We start from the raw sequence: 19042 nt of genomic DNA on the forward strand, positions 1-19042 counted from the left end.
CCTCCCTTTACATGGTGTTAGCTCAGTTCTCCAAGTGCTGCACTTTGCCATCTAAAAACCTTATGTATTCCCAACCACCGATTACCAAGTTAATAAGAGTCAATCACTCCTACCATGTGCGAGGAGGAAGAGATCCTGCATACACCGTTTTGTGTATTGCTTGCTATTTCATATATTCCCTGCAGCACTGCCCCAATATCGTGAGGCCAACAGGACCTCTGTAGTACCAATTGTTCCTTCTGCCACTCCCAATGGTCACTAATCTGCTTGAATTCCTCAACAACTCCTCAGCACGCCTGGAGCCTTAGACACATGGTCAGCCTAGTAACCCTTTCACCCAACAGCACTGACTGGGTATGCCTACTTAGGTCAATGCATGCTGCTTATCTGTTGCTCCCAGAGTAGGTCCACATTAGTATGATCTTGCAGTTGGCCCTCTCCCTCAAAAGGTCCCACATTACTGCGGTCTGCATTTTAAAACTGCCTCAGCATCTGTGTAGTTTCACTGTTCTCCTTTCCAGCTGCAGACACATAGGTTCATATACACAAAAGCAATGGCAATTGGCCCCTCAATCACTTCCTTCACTCAGGGATGCATTCTGTAGTGTCATCACTTTCTCAGGCAGTCAAGAGAAAGCAGTCAGCAGGTTCAACTTCTGGAGCTCATTTTATGTTGTAAAGTGCTGCACGGTACCAGTCATGAGTGCGACTCACCAGGATTACAAGTACTTTTCCCTTTAAAACTATCTGAACATTTTCAGAAAAGAAAATATCAGAAAATGGTAATTTTGTGAAGAATATTTTACAAATTACTGCTCTCAAGTTTAATTTAGTGCACGCCTAAAATACCACTGTCAAACTCGTCACTGCCCCCCAAATTCCTGCTCCACCCATATTCATGCTACTTTTCCATATGTATCCCCTCTTCAACTAAAGAGTCAGATTCTTAAAGTCTTCTACAAAATTCATTTTTTTGAATCAAAGTGCAAACACAAGTTCATGAATCAACAACCTTAAAAACGGTGTCAACTTTTAAAACATTTCTTTATTTAAAAGGTTTGCATGGCCACTGGCATTCAGCAAGTGGCTATGCATGTTATAATCTTTAAATACACGAAATACATATTATTTGAGATAAAACTCAACTTCAGACATGTCATACTAGATATTCGTCAAACTCATGGTTTAGAACTTAAACTGAGTCTGTTCCCTTTCCATAAACTTGGCAAACACGAGAAGAGCCGAGAACATTATGATGGGGAAACAGAAACAAAGACATAATACCCCCCCGTTCTGTCTTCAGGATACCTGAGGCACTTTTAAAGGGTGACCCCAATTGCAAAGACTGATGGAATACTGTAGACTACTGGACAGAGACTAGGCAATTTCACAGCTTGACATGTCCAACTTTAAGTCTTCTATCACCAAAAGTCCAGGTTCTTCAGAATTTGATGTCTGGAGATAAGTGCCCTGTGTATGATGCATTCCATTATACACATTTGTCCGGCCACCACAAGGGCCAATGCCAAGTCTGCTCCACCCAGGGCTGGAAGGAATCACTTGCAGAACGTAATGTCCTCTGGGACAGCCCACTAGTCAGTGGGAAAGGCCATAATATTTGGTACCTAGATAAATGGCAAAACGATGCAAATGGACGTTTTCTCCACTTTTTACCCACAGTCGCCAGTTTCTCAGCAGGGTCACTAGTTTTTGCTCTATAACTAAAGATAATCACAGGTCAATGGCATTTAGTAAGTGGGGTAGCAGTACAACCGTAACGATACACACAGTACCAGCTGATGGCAGTTCAGGATTACAGAGAATTTCTTTCCGAAACCATCACAATAAACAAGTCTTCTACCCAGGATTAGGGCTGTCCAGATAATTGTGCTATTGCCATCCTCACTCTGCATTCTACCACTGTCAGGTTTTGCCATACAACAGTTGAAGACTAGATCAATTTAACCATCTCAACAAACGCTCCCTAGTAACTGCATTTCAAAGGTTGTGCTTGCACACCCTTTTCCCCCTGTTCCTACATCCAGCCCCAGTGACCACCAGTAGTCTTTCTGTGCTCTAAACATTGTGTCCTCAGAGCATTCCTAAGAGCCTCTGTTCTTTACTCTTTGACTTCGCCAGTCTTATTCTGCACTCTGCTGCTCTTTCGAGTTCCTTTTACCACTGGACTCAGGTGCTTTTCTCTGGCCACCTTGGCACTCTTGGATTTTTGACTGTCCGGATGGGAACGCCTACTTCTGGTGGAAGCAGTAGGCCGTACAGGTGTAGTGGGGTTAGAAGTAGGCTGCATGGGTGATGTGGGGGAAGGTGTGTCTGAGGCAGGCGTGATGGGGGCTGGTGAGTCGGGGGAATCCGACGAGAGATCGGGTGTGTTAGAAGCAGACGTGGTGGAGGCAGGCTTAGTGCGGGCAGACTTAGTGCGGGCGGGAGTAGTGCGGGCGGGTGTAGTGCGGGCGGGCGTAGTGCGGGCGGGCGTATTGCGGGCGGGCGTAGTGCGGGCGGGCGTATTGCGGTCAGGCGTAGAGCGGGCGGGCGTAGAGCGGGCGGGTGTAGTGCGGGTGGGCGTAGTGTGGGAGGGCGTAGTGCGGGCGGGCGTAGTGGGAGCGGACGTAGTGGGGGCGGACGTAGTGGGGGCGGACGTAGTGGGGGCGGACGTAGTGGGGGCGGACGTAGTGGGGGCGGACGTAGTGGGGGCGGACGTAGTGGGGGCGGATGTAGTGGGGGGAGGCCTAGTAGGGGTGGGCATAGTGGGGGCAGGCATAGTGGGGGCAGGCGCAGTGGGGGCGGGCGCAGTGGGGGCGGGCGCAGTGGGGGCGGGCACGGTGGGGGCGGGCACGGTGGAGGCGGGCGTGGTGGGGTCAGGCACAGTGGGGGCAGGCACAGTGGGGGCAGGCGCAGTGGGGGCAGGTTCAGTGGGGGTGGGTGCAGCAGGGGCAGGCGTAGGGGCAGGCGTAGTAGGGGCAGGCGTAGTAGGGGCGGGTGGTGTGGGGGCAGGCGGAGCAGGGAAAGCAGTGGATCGGGAAGTGGTGGTTGGGGAAGCAGTGACAGTAGCTCCAGAAGCACTGGCAGAGACCACTTCATTATTGGGAGCTATGCAAACTTTGGAAGCCTCTTCACTATGGGTCAGCTTGTGTTTAGCGAGCTGAGCCCTTTGAATGAAGCTCAGCTCACACACTGTGCATTGGAACGGCTTCTCGCCCGTGTGAGTCCGCTGATGATTCAAAAAGTGCCCTTTCTTGGAAAATGTCTTGCCACATTCGGTGCACTTGAATGGCCTATCAGCTGTGTGTGTTTTTTTGTGAGCCAACCAGTCAGCCACCTGTGCAAAGCTCTTCCCACACTCAGCACATGTGTATGGGACCTCTTCTGTGTGGCCTTTCTCATGCTGGATAAAGGCTGACTCACGTCGGAAGCCCTTACCGCAAGTGCCACACGTAAATCGAGTCTCTCCCTTCTTTGCCCTCTTTGGTGTGGAAGAGCCAGGAGCCACTTTGCCAGCCACTGATGTTACTGTTGGATTCTTGGGAGGCCTCCCCCTCTTCACCACTTTCTCTGTGGGTCTGGGAAAATTTGCGCCCACTCCTGTTGATGGCCCAGGTGCAGATTCGAGCAATTGAGAAGTTTCATACAGAGAAGTCTCCATCTCTTCTTTCACCTTGGACACTAGAGGAATGAAAAGCAAAAGTCACCAGAAAGCAATAAGCAAAAGTAAAATTTGCACAGTGAATTTACTTCTATAATTTTCTAGACTTCCAAGCTGCTTTTTGAATTAATTAGGTGTTTCAGTGTAACGGTAACAGAAGTTGCCTGTATTAAAACAATTAGACCTTTCACTGCCCTACTACAATTGCAGTGAGTCAGGTATCACACCACAGGTCAAGAAAGAAAAAGTTACAAGCCTGTAGCTCTGCTTCTGCATTGCAGAAATCTTCAGTCATGTCATAAATGCATGAGTAATTCCCTGCTGCGCATGCAGACCCCAGAACACATTTCTATGTAATTTAATTAATGGAAACAGCATCAAAGAATGTCATTTTTCACGAATCTTCTTTGTTAGAATGTTGAAGGCAGGCCAAATAAGGCCTCATTTTTCATGAATGTTAGAGGATTTCTCCCACTTTTTTCAAGGAAATGAATAGCAGCATCTTTCAATAGGTAATATAGCAAAATGAAGTTATGAGCAAAAAACATATGTACAGATGCAAACTGAAGGCACACATTTAACTGAGATAAAAAAGGGATCCTATTGCTTTTAGGACCTGGGAGGCATCTCTCTCCTGCTTGACTGGCAGTTGCATATAGGGCTGTGATAGATAATCAAGTGGCATGGGAGGCAGGTGGGTTGAAGATCCCCTCAACGACAGACTGTGATAGCAGCCTCTAGCAGAGAGTTCTGCTGAATCTACAGCCACACTTATCACCTGGTTTGATTCCAGGGAACCTTCATTTGATATTTCCACTAAGGCCTTTTGCCAATGTTTTTGTTAATCTTCCATTAGCGACTTCATGCCATCCCAAATCTATTTGTGGTACATTCTGAGGAGTGTTTTGTACTTGCATTTTTAAGGGGGTTTGAACATTTCCCCAATTTTCATCTGAGTCAATTATTTTGCACTCTGTCACTCTCAGGGGAGTATCAGACTTTGGTGCTGAAGTGTGTCTTGGCCAGACCACAATTACTATTGTAGAGTCTGTCTTTGGGTTTGATCTTAGGATGGCAGGGTCCTGCTGGGGAGGTTTGCATGTTATCTGTAACTCAGTGTTACTGCTTTTACGGTTGCAAGATTCATGCGTTTTTTTTCTCCGCTATTTCCAATAGTCTTTGTACTCATGGTAAAAGAGCTTTTGGTGCTAGCCTACACCGGAGTGTTTCTAGTACCACTGATATTGCAGGTTGTGGTGCTTCCCTGAGGATGTTCAATTTCAATGCCCCTCTTGCCAAGACATCTTGTAAAGTGATGATGTCATCAATAGGTGATACCTGGGCTAGTTACTGAGCAGGAGAGTTAAAGTATAAGAAGTCATGCTGGTATCAGCGTATAGTCATTAGGATCGTGTATAAGAGCTTGTATGTAAGGATGAAGGAGAGCTATTAGTTGATGTTTGTCTACTGCTTTGTGATTTATACGGCAATGGAGGTTTCCATATTCTTATTGGTGACATGGGTCGTCATCAATGTTTTTATTGGTGGTGAGAAGTTTAATGGTGATAAAGGAGTCTGTACCGGATGGTCAAATGGTATAATCAGATTTAAAATCTGATATGGTAATGTAACTGGATCTGGTGATGATGCTTGACGAAAGCATGCAGGCGGAGATGATGGCGATTCCTCTCTGCGCCTTTTCCTGGACTGATCCTCTAAAGGTGATGATCTTGAGCCTGTAAGGATGTGAAATATATAGTTTATACTGTAAACAGCGACAGACAATGCCCTCGACACTTGTGAAAGTGAGGTAGACAGCATTTTGGTTTTTTTAGAGGTCAATGGTGAATTGTTACATGGTGAACAGGTTCTCTTCGATGGAGATAAAGCCTACAGTGTACAATATGTATTTGATGACGATAAAGGTGCATCAGTGATTGGTGTGATGTCGACCACGGTGGAGGATGCCATTGAGGTTTCGATGCCAAAAGACTTGAGTGTCAATGATGTGAGGTCGTTAATCCTTCTTTTGACATTGTGCCGGTCGGCACCAATGGCCTTAGCGGTGATCTCAACATTGTCCTCTGATAGAGATGAGAAACTGTAATGTTTTTCCTCCTTCAATCCAACTAGGTTATAGTCTTTTGGAGACAATGGGAGAGACATGGACACTTGTGTCTCAGTAGTATCTTTTTTCTTACCTTTATGGCCCTTGCTCTCATTTCCACTAACGAGCCTCTGAAGAGGATTCCTTCCCATTCTCTTGATGTTCTTTTAGACACTTAATTTTTTTTTTTTTACATATGTTGCAATCACAAGTGGAGAAGCGTGGCTCAGTGGTTAGAGGCGGCAGACCCGGAAGCTGAGATCAGCCGTGGACCAGGGTTCGATTCCCCGCCTCGGCGGGTCTCGGGCTCAAAAATTCCACGGACTCGACAATTCTCGCTCCGGTGCCTACTCGACTCACGGGGTCACACTCTGCGACTCTGGGCAATAGCTTGCTTAATCTCCACTACGGCCCCTCGCGGCGGGATGCCTGGCTTTCACCTTGTGAATACCCTGCCGGGGTATCTCACAGGGGAATACCAGGACGGGTTCCCTAAGCAAGCGCCTTGAGACCCCTGGGTGATTCGTGCGCTATATAAATCGAAATACATTTACATTTACAAGCGGAACGAGAGGGAAGCAGAAATACAATGCACACTTTATGTCCACCTGCAACAGTTTTCTTTCTCCCACATGAGGGGCCCTTGGAGAAGGATGGCATTTTATCTGCAATTCCAGTCAGCAACTGGAGAAGGAATTATTCACTCAACAAGTGTTGTTAAGAAATGTTGAGAGAAGTAGATAGGATTATTTTTCAGTACTGAGAAATTCTTTAAATTGAAGTGAAAAACCTCAGCAGTGTTCTCCGGGGATAATCCTCTCACGAGACAGAAATAAGTAGGTGAGGCAGGCAACTGTCAGTATAATACATGCTGGGAAGAGGTACCCCCGGTTCTTATAGGGAAAGGGTCCAATCTTATCTCTGTCACATCTAGGCTGACTGGTAATCTAAGCGCCAGGATACCCTTGAGGTGACAGATGCGCTATACAAGTGTGCCTAAGTAACATTACATTAAGCCTCCCAGCATTTTTAGGTTGAGCCTAGCAGCGCACATGTGCTGCGAGGCATGCTGTATCGAGTGTATGGCCACTCAGCATGCCCAACGCTTCTGATTGGCTCCTTCATGTGCTTTTCAAAAATCCTTCCTTTTTATTAGGTCTCGCCTAAGCCATCGCGTTAGCGATGCTTTGGCGAGATATAAAGTAAGGGGCTTTCAAAAGTGCTCCCAAGGTCCGTAGGCGGATCGGGTACAGTGCATGTGCGCCGGGCAGCGCGCACCATTTGTCCGCCTGCAGCCTTTGGGGCACTTTCGCTGCCGCTTTGATGTTCTCAGTGAGCCGCGCGGCCACTGAACAACAAAGCGGCCGCAAAAGTGATCACCATTTGCGCATGCACCACTCGCGTGCTCCCCTCCCCATCACTTTCCCTGCTGACATTTCCCCCATCCCTTCTCGCCCAGTCCTTATTTCACCTGCTTCTTCCCGGGTGACACCGAATTGTTAACTTTTACAGCATTTCCTAATTGCTTCACAACTTTTAATTAAGTGCAGATTGTAAATGAACTAAATTGACTATGTTTCTTAATATGCCAAGTCCGCAGAGGAATCCGGCGCACCTTGCAGAGCGTGTGAGGCTGTCTCACTTATGTGGGGCTACTTATGGAGTACGTTTTTTTGTACCCTAGTCATAGTACATTTATTTTACTCCGGTATCTGTCTCAGGCACACTGATTATGTTATACTTTGTGATGCAAACGTAGAAAGCAATTCAATTTCAATATCCTTATAGAAAGAATACAGCACACTACAAGTGTTTTGCACGAAATAAAGGGGTTAACGCAGCTTCCAGCGTACAGTATCCCTTTTATAAAAATATTCAGTCCAACTTTTTGGGGGGCTGGCTTGCCAATTGACCGCACCAGCTCGGTGACGTTGAACGCCCCGGAATTTGTGACTCCAAAAGATGTGCCCGTTCGGCGAACTCCCTGTACTCTGCATATTTTTGGGAACACAGTCATGCGGTAATTGTCTCCTGGATATGCCTTCTCGGCCCATATCATACTTGCCTTACCTTTTTTTCTTCCTTTTAGGTTGTGGGTTGCAATCAACTTTTATTTTTTATTTTTCGATCTTCTGCTGAATGTTTCCCCCGCCCACCAGTCTTCCACTTACAGAATCAGTCGCGTCGACCGCTGGAGGTTTTCAACATTTTTTTTTAAAATAAAGAAAAATAAACCTTCCGAGGACTTGTGATGATGAAAACTGTGTTTTGATTTGGTATGCGGTGATATAAAATAACTTTAGTTTATTAGTTATGGCTTGATACTCCTCGTCAACACTTCATTCACCACATTTGCAGCAACTGTGCTCTACTAATGAACCCCCTGATTAGCTCTTCCCATACCTCCCGTTTGAAGCTCGTTGCTAGCAAGCACGTGACATCAGGATGATTTACAAGGTCGTCAGTGAGAACATCAAAATGAACATATCCCGATTTCATTTACTTTGGCAGCAAATTGGCTCCTCTTCTGTTGTACTTGCAGGCAGCGATAGCAAAACCAAAACAGGTGTTTGAAAAACATGCGAGGTCCATTTTTAAAGAAAAAATCACACACAGTTCAGAGTCCATTCTGAATTAAAAGTGAAATCGAGAGTCGTTTGGTAATGTTTCCTTGCACCGGTTGGTAATCTTTTCTTGCACGCTTATCACGAACAGATGGATTTGAGACACCTCTGACTACTGTCACACATGAAAGGCCGCACAAAAACCCCTTTTTGTTCAAATTGACCTTTCTGCCTTGTAATGAGGTTTTCCATTTCAGTTACTCTTGACAGGAGCCATGTGAACAGCCCCTTCTATCCCCTTAAGGTTCTCATGGATTTTGACGTCTGCTTTTTATATGCACCACTTTCATTTTGATGCTGTTCCCTTCCAGCAACCTACTCGCCATCGAATCTTTGACTACTTACAATTTTAATTTAAGGGGTTTTGTTCTGATTGTTTTCTTGACAAAACGCTTTAATGGCTCCATAGTTTCCCAGATGCATTAGTACTCGCAGCTCCAGTAGAGGGGTTCTCTTTGCTGGGGCTCGGTGTCCTAACGTTTTAATGAGATAAACTAAACTACTAGTCCCAGAATGCAATTAAAAAACGGGACTGTAGCAATTAACTACGAGTGGATTTAAACTTGGCAGAGCTGCTAATTCTTCATTTTACCTTAGTGAAAACTGCAGTAACTGTATATTAGTCGCTTACTATGATCTGTTTTTGGCTACGTAGAACAAAAAAAATCTAACCAAATTGAGCTTGATGTTAAGCTAAACGTCTTATATGATTGTCTTTAAATTATGCAGGGAATACTCAGAAATACTTATGTTTTTACAGTATAAGACTTTTGTTGACATGTTTTTTTCCTTTTCCCAAGTTAATGGTTTTATGGTATAATGCTTTGTTTTGTATTTTCTTTCAATGTACTCTACACACACACACACACACACACACACACCCTGGGGTTCACACATTACTACCACCTACTACATATCTTTTTGCCAATTTGTTTTTGCTACACATCTCATTCCATGTATTCCATGCTCTCTGTCCGTATCTCTTGTTTTGTCCATCTGCCTCACCTGCCACTCATAGCGTTTCTCTCTTTACCCACTTTATGTTTTTTGCTCTCTTCTCCCCCTTTCACAGACTACTCCCTTTCTCCCTTTTGCATCTCTCTTGCATTCTCCATTCCTTTTGCTCAATTTCTTCCTTCATTTCTTAACCAGCTCCCATTTTGGGTCATGCCAGTATCCCTCTCCCAATTCACTTCTCGCATACCTTCCTCACATTTTTCTTCCCTACACTATTCCTTAGTCTCTTTTTCTTATTTCTACAAATCTCAATTTTTTCTGCTAAATTCTTCTTTTACTTTCCCAATGGATTTACGAATAACCGGAACAAGCATTGGCATAGCCAATAGGTCTCGCTTTTGAGAGAGTTTATGCTATTGGCATTGTAAATGACAATGCCTTTTATTTATTTTTTTTAAAACCAACACATTAATAAAAGGCATTGTAATCTACAATGCCAATAGCGCAAACTCTAGTAAATGCGAGACCTATTGCATTGCAAATGTTTGTTGGTTTATAGCGTATATTTGTCCCTCCTTTTGCTGGTTTGGTCACGTCCTGGATGCTGCCCCTGCTACATGCATTAATTCACGATGGGCTAAATAGGTTAGTGCTGCACACTACTTGTTTTGTTAATTTCCTGCTAGCGGCACACACTCCCTGCAGCCTTGCCGTGAAGTGCATCCATGCCTCAGACTAGCTGTTTATTATCAAAAAGTGGTGCTTATGCGTTGAAGGTAGTAGGGAGTTTTATATCGCAGCTTATATTCCTTCCTGTTCACAAAGCTCCCCTATCCTTAAGCTTGACCAGTGTGTCCAGTACGTCACAGCTGCTGGGACATGGGAAGCAGCCTCTAACGTCTCTACACACAGGACTCGAATGAAATCATCAGCCAGCTATTGGTCCCTTCTTTTTCTGCCTCCTACACGTTCCTTCTTGGTTTGGGTCCTGGGCCTGTATGATGTCGGCCTCTGTTGCTGGCCTTCCCAGGTCCTAGCTTGTCCAGTTCCTCTAGTCTTCAGGCTGGAACTGGATTGCATCGCCTGCCATAGCTAGCTGTTCTCAGTCCTGGCTCCAACTGCTGCTCCCTTTGGTATGGTACCTTTTTGTGCAGTGCTGCTAGCTGCTTCTCTTGTCCCGTTGGTAATTCCTCATTCTAATTCCTCTACGCAGTACTGCAGCTGCGTCTTTTCCCAGTGGAGATTCCTCATTCTTGGTCCTCTAGACAGTCCTGCTAGCTGCTTCTCTGGTCCCAGTGGTATTTCCTCATTCTTGGTCCTCTAGAGCATGCTTCTAGCTGCTACTCTGGTCCCGTCAGTAATTCCTCATTCTAAGTTTTCTTGGCAAAGCTGCAGCTGTCTCTGATCATAGTGGTAATTCTTCATTCTAGCTGCTTCTCTGGTACCGTTGGTAATTACTCATTCTAAGGCTTCTAGACAGTGCTGCTACTCTGATCCAGTCTGTTATTACTCATTCTAAGTCCTCTACACATTACTGCTAGCTGCTTCTCTGGTCTCATCAGTAATTCCTCATTCTAAGCTCTCAAGACAGTGTTGCAGCTGCTTCTCTGGTCCAGTCAGTAACTCCCTCAATCGAAATTCTCAAGGCAGTGCTGAAGCTGTATATCTGGTCACAGTGATAATTTCTCATTCTAAGTCCTCCAGATATAGCTGCGTCTCTGCTCCCAGTGGTTAGTGCGCATTCTAAGTCCTCCAGACATAGCTGTGTCCATTCTCCCAGTGGTAATTTCTCATTCTTAGTCTTCTAAACAGTGCTGATAGCTGCTTCTCTAGTCCTGTCAGTAACTCCCCATTCTTGGTCCTCTATGCAGTGCTGCAGCTGTGTCTCAGGTCACAGTGGTATGTCCTCATTCTTAGTTCTCTAGACAGTGCTTCAGCTACATCTGTTCATACATCCACTACAAACCAAAACACATAGGTAAAATAGCTCTAACTAAAAATGTGAGACCTATTGCATTGCAAATGATTGTTACATTTGTGTTCTCCATTCAAAATGTCATTGCACTTTATTTCCTTATGAAAGACGCTGCAATCAAGTTCAATGAATACATTTGGGAGAAATATTCTGAACATTCATGAAAAATGAGGCCTTGTTAGGCTGGCCTTAAACCTAAACAAAGAAGATTCATGGAAAAAGGCACTCTTTGTTTCCAGTGCACTGACGCCAATTTCTTTTTGTGACTTTCTATGCCAGCTGTACATATCCACGAAGCACTGATGTGGAAAGCTAAGGGCCTGAAAAGGGAACAGGGTGGGTCAGTGAGGAATCTGTGGCTAGATAGAGGCTACCAGATAAGACATTATCAAAGGTAAGTAACTTGTTCATCTGAAAGAATTCTATCCGCATGTTCATTACATCAGAATAGATACCCAAGCAAAACCTCCCAGGACGCGAGTCTGTGAAACAATTTCACACTATAAAGTCCTGCAGGACACAGTGGACAAAGTGCCTATCCCTATGGACCCAACTGAACTGGCAGTAGTCCTTCCTAAATGTGCGCAGAGATGCCCCAGCTGCTGCCAGGCATATGTCCAGGGCCAGAACTCCACGTGCTAAAGCAGTGGTTGCAGCCTTGGCTCGACTCTGAAGTACCAGTTTGTGGGAGAAAAAAAGAGATGTAGGGAGGCTGAGAGAACAGTGCCTGCAGCTCACTGACCATCAAAGGGAGAGGTAGTTGCCACCAGAAAGGCAGTCTTTATGGTGAGGAGCATAAGAGGACAAGACTGAAGCGGCTCAAAAGGAGTGCACATCAAGAAAGTAAGAACCAAGTGAAGTACCCATTGAGTCATAACAAAGGGAGCTGGGGAAACGTGTTGTAGAGCTTTAAGGAACCTATTTAAAACAGGGGACTTGAACAGAGATGGCTGATCTGGTAGCCGCAGATCTATTCTTACAGGTAAGGAACTAGTTTTGTTTGGCAGCATTGACGTCTTCTAGATTCACATACTGTGCATAGTTGTGTAGCTGTATTTAGCGATAGTGGAGGAGGAAGTGAAGTGTAGATAATCTCCACTGGATAATAAGAAACCAAAATGGTGTTGTGTACCACTTGTTCTTTTGAGAGAATATGTGTCCTCCCGTGCTGTGTACATAGTAGGTATCCAAATAGCTCTACTGTAGAAGAGTATACCCATAAATACACTCTTCAGCATATTTGCATTTGAGAGTGCGGTAACTATTTATAGACGTGACACTGAAGAATTTGTTTTTTACAGTGGTCCGTTAGCAGTTAACTGTCTGAATCTTGAAACAAAGTTATATTTGTAGGCCCATTCTTCTTTATATTTAATATGGTTTTTACCAACCACTATCTCTTATTAGATTGAAATTGTTTTTCTTTGGGGTGTAATGGGAAGGCTTCAATGCCTTGTGTAGATATAACTTAAGGGTTGTTCGGGGTGTCTGGTTGCTTTATGTGTGTGAGTATCCCTTGTTTGGTACTTGATTTGGGTAGCGACATGAAACGCTAAGCGTATGCTGCTGCTGACGTGTTGAAGTCAGCCGTTACCCCTCCCTGTTTACGGTATTGCCGAACAAGGACGGTATCATAAGTATGTGCTCTGTCCATGTTCTTATGAGCAATTAAGGGGAGCGGAAAGAAGGCTTGACCTTGTTATATGCAGAGCGCGTTTCTTTAGTAAGGCAGTGTAGGCAGCTTATGAGGCACTTTAGTTTGTACCTATAAACAGATCTATAACTATACCATATATTATATATATATTATATATATATATATATATATATACAGAAACACACACACACACACACACACACACCTATATACAGGCCTACATACGCCTGTATATTTTCCCAACCCAACATTATTACCAAAGCTGTTGACATGAACATGTAACGCATATACATATGTATGTGTGCTGTGGGTATGCTAAAAACGTGTATGCATGCTTTGGTGTCACCTCCGTTGTATTCCTTCTGTGGGTTTGGAGGTATTTAGGAGGTAGGAGGATAGCCCTGCGTTGTGGTTGAAGGGTGTGCTCCTTCTGTATCCATGGGACAACACTGGGCCCCTGGCCTTTGAATCTGGGTTTCGCCCCTTTATGTGTAGTGTGCGCAGAGGGCCCCTGTCCAACTGTTTGCGAATGGGCTCCCATCTTTTTGTGTGCTAATGCATACCCTTATTGGTATTCAGAACCCTTGTGATAATATGTAAGGGAGAGATACAGAAACAAATGAATGCACTGTGTGCAGATTTTGTGCACCCTTTATAACTCAGTAAGGCAGCTTTCAAAAATGGCCTTTGTAAAGTTTTTAATCTGCCTTTATGCAAGTTTATAGCTGTTGTAAGTGAAAGACAACCTGGTCAAGGGCTGTGCTATTTCTGTATTGTCAGGAATACATCTTGTTGAGTAGGTGGACCTATCTGGTGGACCAGATGTGAGGTATGGACCTGATCTTTGTGCCTGTTAAACTGCTTTGTTATAGAGTATGTCTATGCATGTTTTAAAGTGATGAATATTTTCCTTTTATTGTGCATAGGTGTTTTATGTGGTGGTAGGGTGTTAACCCCCCACTTTATGTGGCGAATTTAATGGTCGCGTTCTACCGCAGTAGCCGGCCATATGGAATACCCTTGGAACTTGCCGTCAACTCCTATAGAAGAGTTGCCGGTTCCCTTACAGGTCGCGGTCAACCTAAATTGCCGGCCTTATGTGATGGATTTGGAAGTCGTGGTCAACTCCCCTTGAAGAGTTGCCACCTCCCTTATGGCGTGGAGATCAGTCTCCATGGTAGGAGGAGACTCTCGCCTTTTGGGGTCACCAAGCCCAATAAATGTGTGCAATGAAACTAACTCGCCTCTGTTGCTGTGGTAAACACCTTCTTGTGTTATACATATGTGTTGTTTGATGTACAGGATGCCGTGCAGCGTTTTCAGATATGCACTTGTTATTTATGGGATAGTAAGTTCTTTCGAGTGAAAACCTATTCTCTTATTAGAAGTTGAACGGTGAATGAAAGAAGCGTGTATAGTGCTTTTATGTAAAGACACCCTCTTGGGGCGATCTGCTGAATTATGCCTGCTGCAAAACAGGATTGTGAAGCACCGTAGTGGTGAATGGCCGTTTGTGCTCCGTAGAAAAATACCCTGTATTCCCTTTAACACCGGCGTAATGCGGTGTGTGCTAATGTTTAAGGGAGCGTATATGTATATATATGAACAGTGTATATATATGTTTTCATATGTACTTGAGGGCGTGTCTCTCTACTAGTTATATGTATACATATATGTAAATATTTGCATACAATGAAATATGTTGCTATATATGGTATGTACACATATACCTATATACCTATATATATATATATATACACACACACACATATATATAACTATACCTTGATGGGTTCATTTATTGTGCGCTGTTATTTGGGGACGTATCCAAATATTTGAGCTGGAAACAAGACATACTTTCCTTATTTTTTGGTGCAGAATAAATATAAACCCTAATGTTGTCTTTACCCAGTCCTTTATGGGGGTAGTTTTGAAGGGAAATGAGCATGGCCTTATGTACTTCTATATGTAGGCCTAGGCCATGTGATTTTGGGTATGAACCAAACTGGCATTTGTCCTTGATCTAGTGTACCTGGTTCTGTTGGTATAAGCAGGTTATCATATAATATTAACTTACCATCGCCACCTTAGAGTTTGCAGAGGCTCAGTAGGTAATGCTGCAATCTTGCGATTATTTGTACCTTGAAGTGCGATTTTCCTCTGTTACAGTGCATTTTACAATGCTCTCCAGCAAGTTTATTACATTTGTTGAAGTTGCCACTGTAACGGGTAAATATTGACATAGTATCTGCAATACTGTGTTTTTTGGGGCCATACGTTCTTTAACCGTGTGTGCCATGTGTTATATGGCATCAGCTGTTATTAAATATTTTGCCATCTATTGGAAAATACGTTGCTTGATTAAATATTTTACTTGTTTTGTAACTTTGTTCATTACATTTGTTAAATGGTTGTAAGGCTGTTGCTTTACTTTTAAGCTGCGGTAAATATAGCACTTGCACACGTGTTAGTGCGTGTTTGAGGCACCAGCATAAACTAGTTGTGATCTGTTCTATGAACATTAAATGCCTTTCAGTGAAATTGTATGTTTGGACTGCTATGGAGAAAGCCAACTGTTGCATTTCCCCCTTTGTGAGTGCGTGCTTTATTATCTATGAGAGCTCTGGTAACCGCCCACGAACAACCTGTGTTGTTGCTGGGACCTCATACCTGCGTTTGTGCCAGTTTTCAGAGAGCCTTTGAGGAATGGCTTCCTTGAGATGAGCACAAGTTTTATGGGGTCCTTTTGTTTCACCTGAAGAATTCATTGTGTTTAGAAGTGGAGTGGGAGGCAGGTTTTTTTTAGACCATTCCGTCCGTTTGCCTGGAAACCCTCTGCAGACATGAGCTGCATCTGGTGCCGTGTTAGAAATGTTGTGCCCAAATATTTACTGTTTGCGATGAATCCAGGGCTTGTTCTGCCGTGAGTTCTTATATTTGATGGCTTGATGCCCGTTTTTAGGTTTTGCCTATGTCGGGTGATGACCCGCCTCTGTCTATCATTGGCTAGCTCCATAAATGGAGGCTAGCCATTGGGAGACAGAGGCTGTCAATCGCGCTCTCTCTTGAAAACGCGATTCGGGGGCGTTTCTGGTGCTTTTTTTAAGCCCCGCCCCTTTGTCCCGGGCCGCGCTGTGATTGGCTGCCGGCCCGGGACACCCCCGTGACGTCATTCCCGGGCCGCGCTGTGATTGGCTGGCCGGCCCGGGACCTGACTTGTTACATTGGTTTTTACCTCATTTTCCCTTGTGAGTTGGCAGGTATGCCTCCGTGTACTCACCTTTCTACTTAGGCTATCCACGGGTGCTATGTAACGCGGAGCATTAAGAGCTCCATTGAAGAACATTTTTTTAAATGAAAAAACTCCAGTGATCTCTGGAGCTTCTCCTCAGCCCCATGTCTACTAGCATAAAGTACAGGCTGTCAGAACGGCAGCCACTCTTAGACTGAACTGCCCAATGAAAGTACTGTTTCACCTGCGACCAATGACTGCAGAGAAACCGTGGGCCAATCAGAGCCTGCAATGCTGCCCCGACGGAAAGCGAAGGTTAAAAACGAAAGACTAACGTTGAGGTCCCCGTACATCAAAGGGCGGTAAGTGGGCGTGCTCAAGGGCAATCGGAATCGGCGTTGATCGATTATTTATTTTATTATTTTATTTATGCGTTTTTATATAGCGCGGACTTTACCCGAAGCTTGTCCAACGTGCAGTCATAGTTCATATGTTCGGAGCCGTACACGTTTCGCACGTACAGGTTTATGAGCTCCGTAGTTAGCCACCTGCATTCTTCAATACTGAAGCGTCTGCAATAGTCTTCTTCAGACACACCCGCGTTCCTGGTGGAGCTCTGGGCATATGTAAAGCTAGGACGAGTGGGGTACAGCACTCAGCAACAGAACGTTCCATTGTCGTAACCACGCTGTAAAGGACGTAGATTTGTTTCTGTGGCGCGGTCTAGTTGTCGAATTGGTTGGTCTTAACTACATTCCATTGGATGCTACGGGAGGTTCGTGCATAGGGTGTGACCAACAACACACTAGGGCGTACCGTACCTTCGGAAGGGAGAAACAGTGTTTTTTTGTTCTGGACCGGTTTCGCTTTTAAAGTATAGTCACCTTGTAAAGTTCTCTCAGGAAGCGGACAGTTAGTATAATATAATCGTAATAAGAACATAAAGAAACAGGCGTCGCGTCCTTCCTGCTGTCTTTGGCTTCCTGCTGCGTGGGAGAGGTGTGGCGCCGCGGCCAGGGCGACTGACGCTGGAATCTGGGGACCACGGTTCGATCCCCGGCTCCGGCGGCAGGTTAGCCCAGCACCATGTGACGCTGGGCAATAGCTCGCTTAATCTTCCCGACGGCCCCCCAGCGCCTAGAGACCCTTACGGGTGATTGTGCGCTTTACAAATGTGGACTTTACTTTTTTTGCAATTGTCGTTGAATTTGGGGTCTAAGATCCTATGGAGAGAGGGGCAGACGGCTACAATTTACCCATCCAAAAGGATCGACAGGTGGTGCGCCTAAAAAGCAGGAATCGGATAAAGAAGAGTGAAACAAGAGAGCAATGTCAAGCGGTTGGAAATGATAACGTGCGTTCATCTTTTATATGTTGGTGACTCGTTGACTAGACCCTAAACCTACACAGACATCCCGTCACTCGGGGATACATTAGCTTTTTTTATTCCGTAGATCTTCATTTTTTATGTGGAGGGGTTTGGAGAACATAACCGAAATGCACAGTTTATTCATTTCTAAATCCTAGACTTTTCTGGCAAAATATAAAAGTGGGTGTTGCATCGGGTCATTAAACATACTTTGTTGAAGCAGTTACACAAAGTGTGGTTTAACATCAGTACCTCACAAGAAATGTATTCCAGGGTTTTTCAGGGTGCCACTTCAATAAACTCCTTTACCAAAGCAAGAGTTTTTTCACAGTAAGCATCTTTGAAACTGCCAAGCGAGCGATGATCTGCCCTGTCATGCTGTTTAGAGGTATTTTTCAAGAAGGTTGGATTTTAGGAGGCGCATAAAATGGCTGGAGGAGTTAGATAGCCTCATGTACAGGTAAAGAGTACCTCAAATGAGACGTGAGGAGAGGATCCTTTCTTGGTGTCTTGGATTGGGAGGCGATAATATTATTTCCCAATCAGGCGGGAACCCATGGAAAAGCACTGTATTTTAAAGTTATTTATATAGACGTGGTGCCTTATAAGTTATATATGCAATTTTATAACTGCCCCCCCCCCCCTTTTAGTCGGGACCCACTTTGCAGAACACAGAACATAATTGATGTGGGCATATTTGCATTATAGTGGGATTAAACTTGTAGCTGCATGTAGAACACCTTTAAGAGGTGCTAGGTTCTTTATAGTAGTGTGTAAAGGGCCTTGCCGAAATCTAAATGTGATACTATGAGTTCTTGCACTGTTATTTTACATCTTCAGGTTATAAAAATGTTTGCATCTACAAAGTAGTTAATGCTGGTAAAATTCCACCTTTTGCCAGATTTGTAATATAAGCGTAATTTTTTTTGTCTGCTGCCAATCTTTGAGACTTGCTAATTATTGGATTGTGTGTGCACAGTTCTCATTCATGTATTAGGTTAGGGTTCTTGAGAAAAGTAGACTCAGCTTTAAAATCATTGCGTTTTAAATGTCTAGCCATTCTTGATTTTGGTTAGAGAAAAAGACCACACTGAGTGGTCATAATTTCATGTTCAACTAGGTTCAATCCACATTAAAAGAATACGTAGTTCTGTTAGTAGAGGTCCAAGGGGCTCAACAAATATATTAAATAGTAATGTAGCTAATATTAAACCTTAGGGGATTTCACATGTTACATGAGCCGGTTTAGAGAGAGCCTCATCAATTTTTACACGTTGGAACCAGTTTGAATGGTAGAATTCCAGCCGACTTAATACAGCATCACTGGTTTCTAGCCCTTCTATGACTATGTCTAGGGTGATTTTGTGATCCATCATATTAGTGGTACAAAAGGGGGTGGTGATGGACGGAGCATCTGAACCAATCAAACACTCACACCCAGTCAACAGATCTGGGTTTAA

General features: G+C 44.4%; 1 protein-coding gene across 3 annotated transcripts in view; it reads right to left on the reverse strand.

Annotated features, from left to right (window-relative positions):
* Positions 1-1025: 1025 nt before the first annotated feature.
* LOC144783784 (uncharacterized) overlaps positions 1026-19042 on the reverse strand; it is a 528515-nt gene continuing 510498 nt past the window's right edge. For all 3 annotated transcript variants that reach the window (XM_078662482.1, XM_078662480.1, XM_078662481.1), the window contains one exon: positions 1026-3681. In XM_078662482.1, the coding sequence (XP_078518608.1) occupies positions 2120-3681 (1562 nt within the window). In that variant the 3' untranslated portion in view covers positions 1026-2119. The remainder of the gene's footprint in view (positions 3682-19042) is intronic.

This window comes from Lissotriton helveticus, chromosome 10 (genome assembly GCF_964261635.1).
Source record: "Lissotriton helveticus chromosome 10, aLisHel1.1, whole genome shotgun sequence".
NCBI lineage: Eukaryota > Metazoa > Chordata > Amphibia > Caudata > Salamandridae > Lissotriton > Lissotriton helveticus.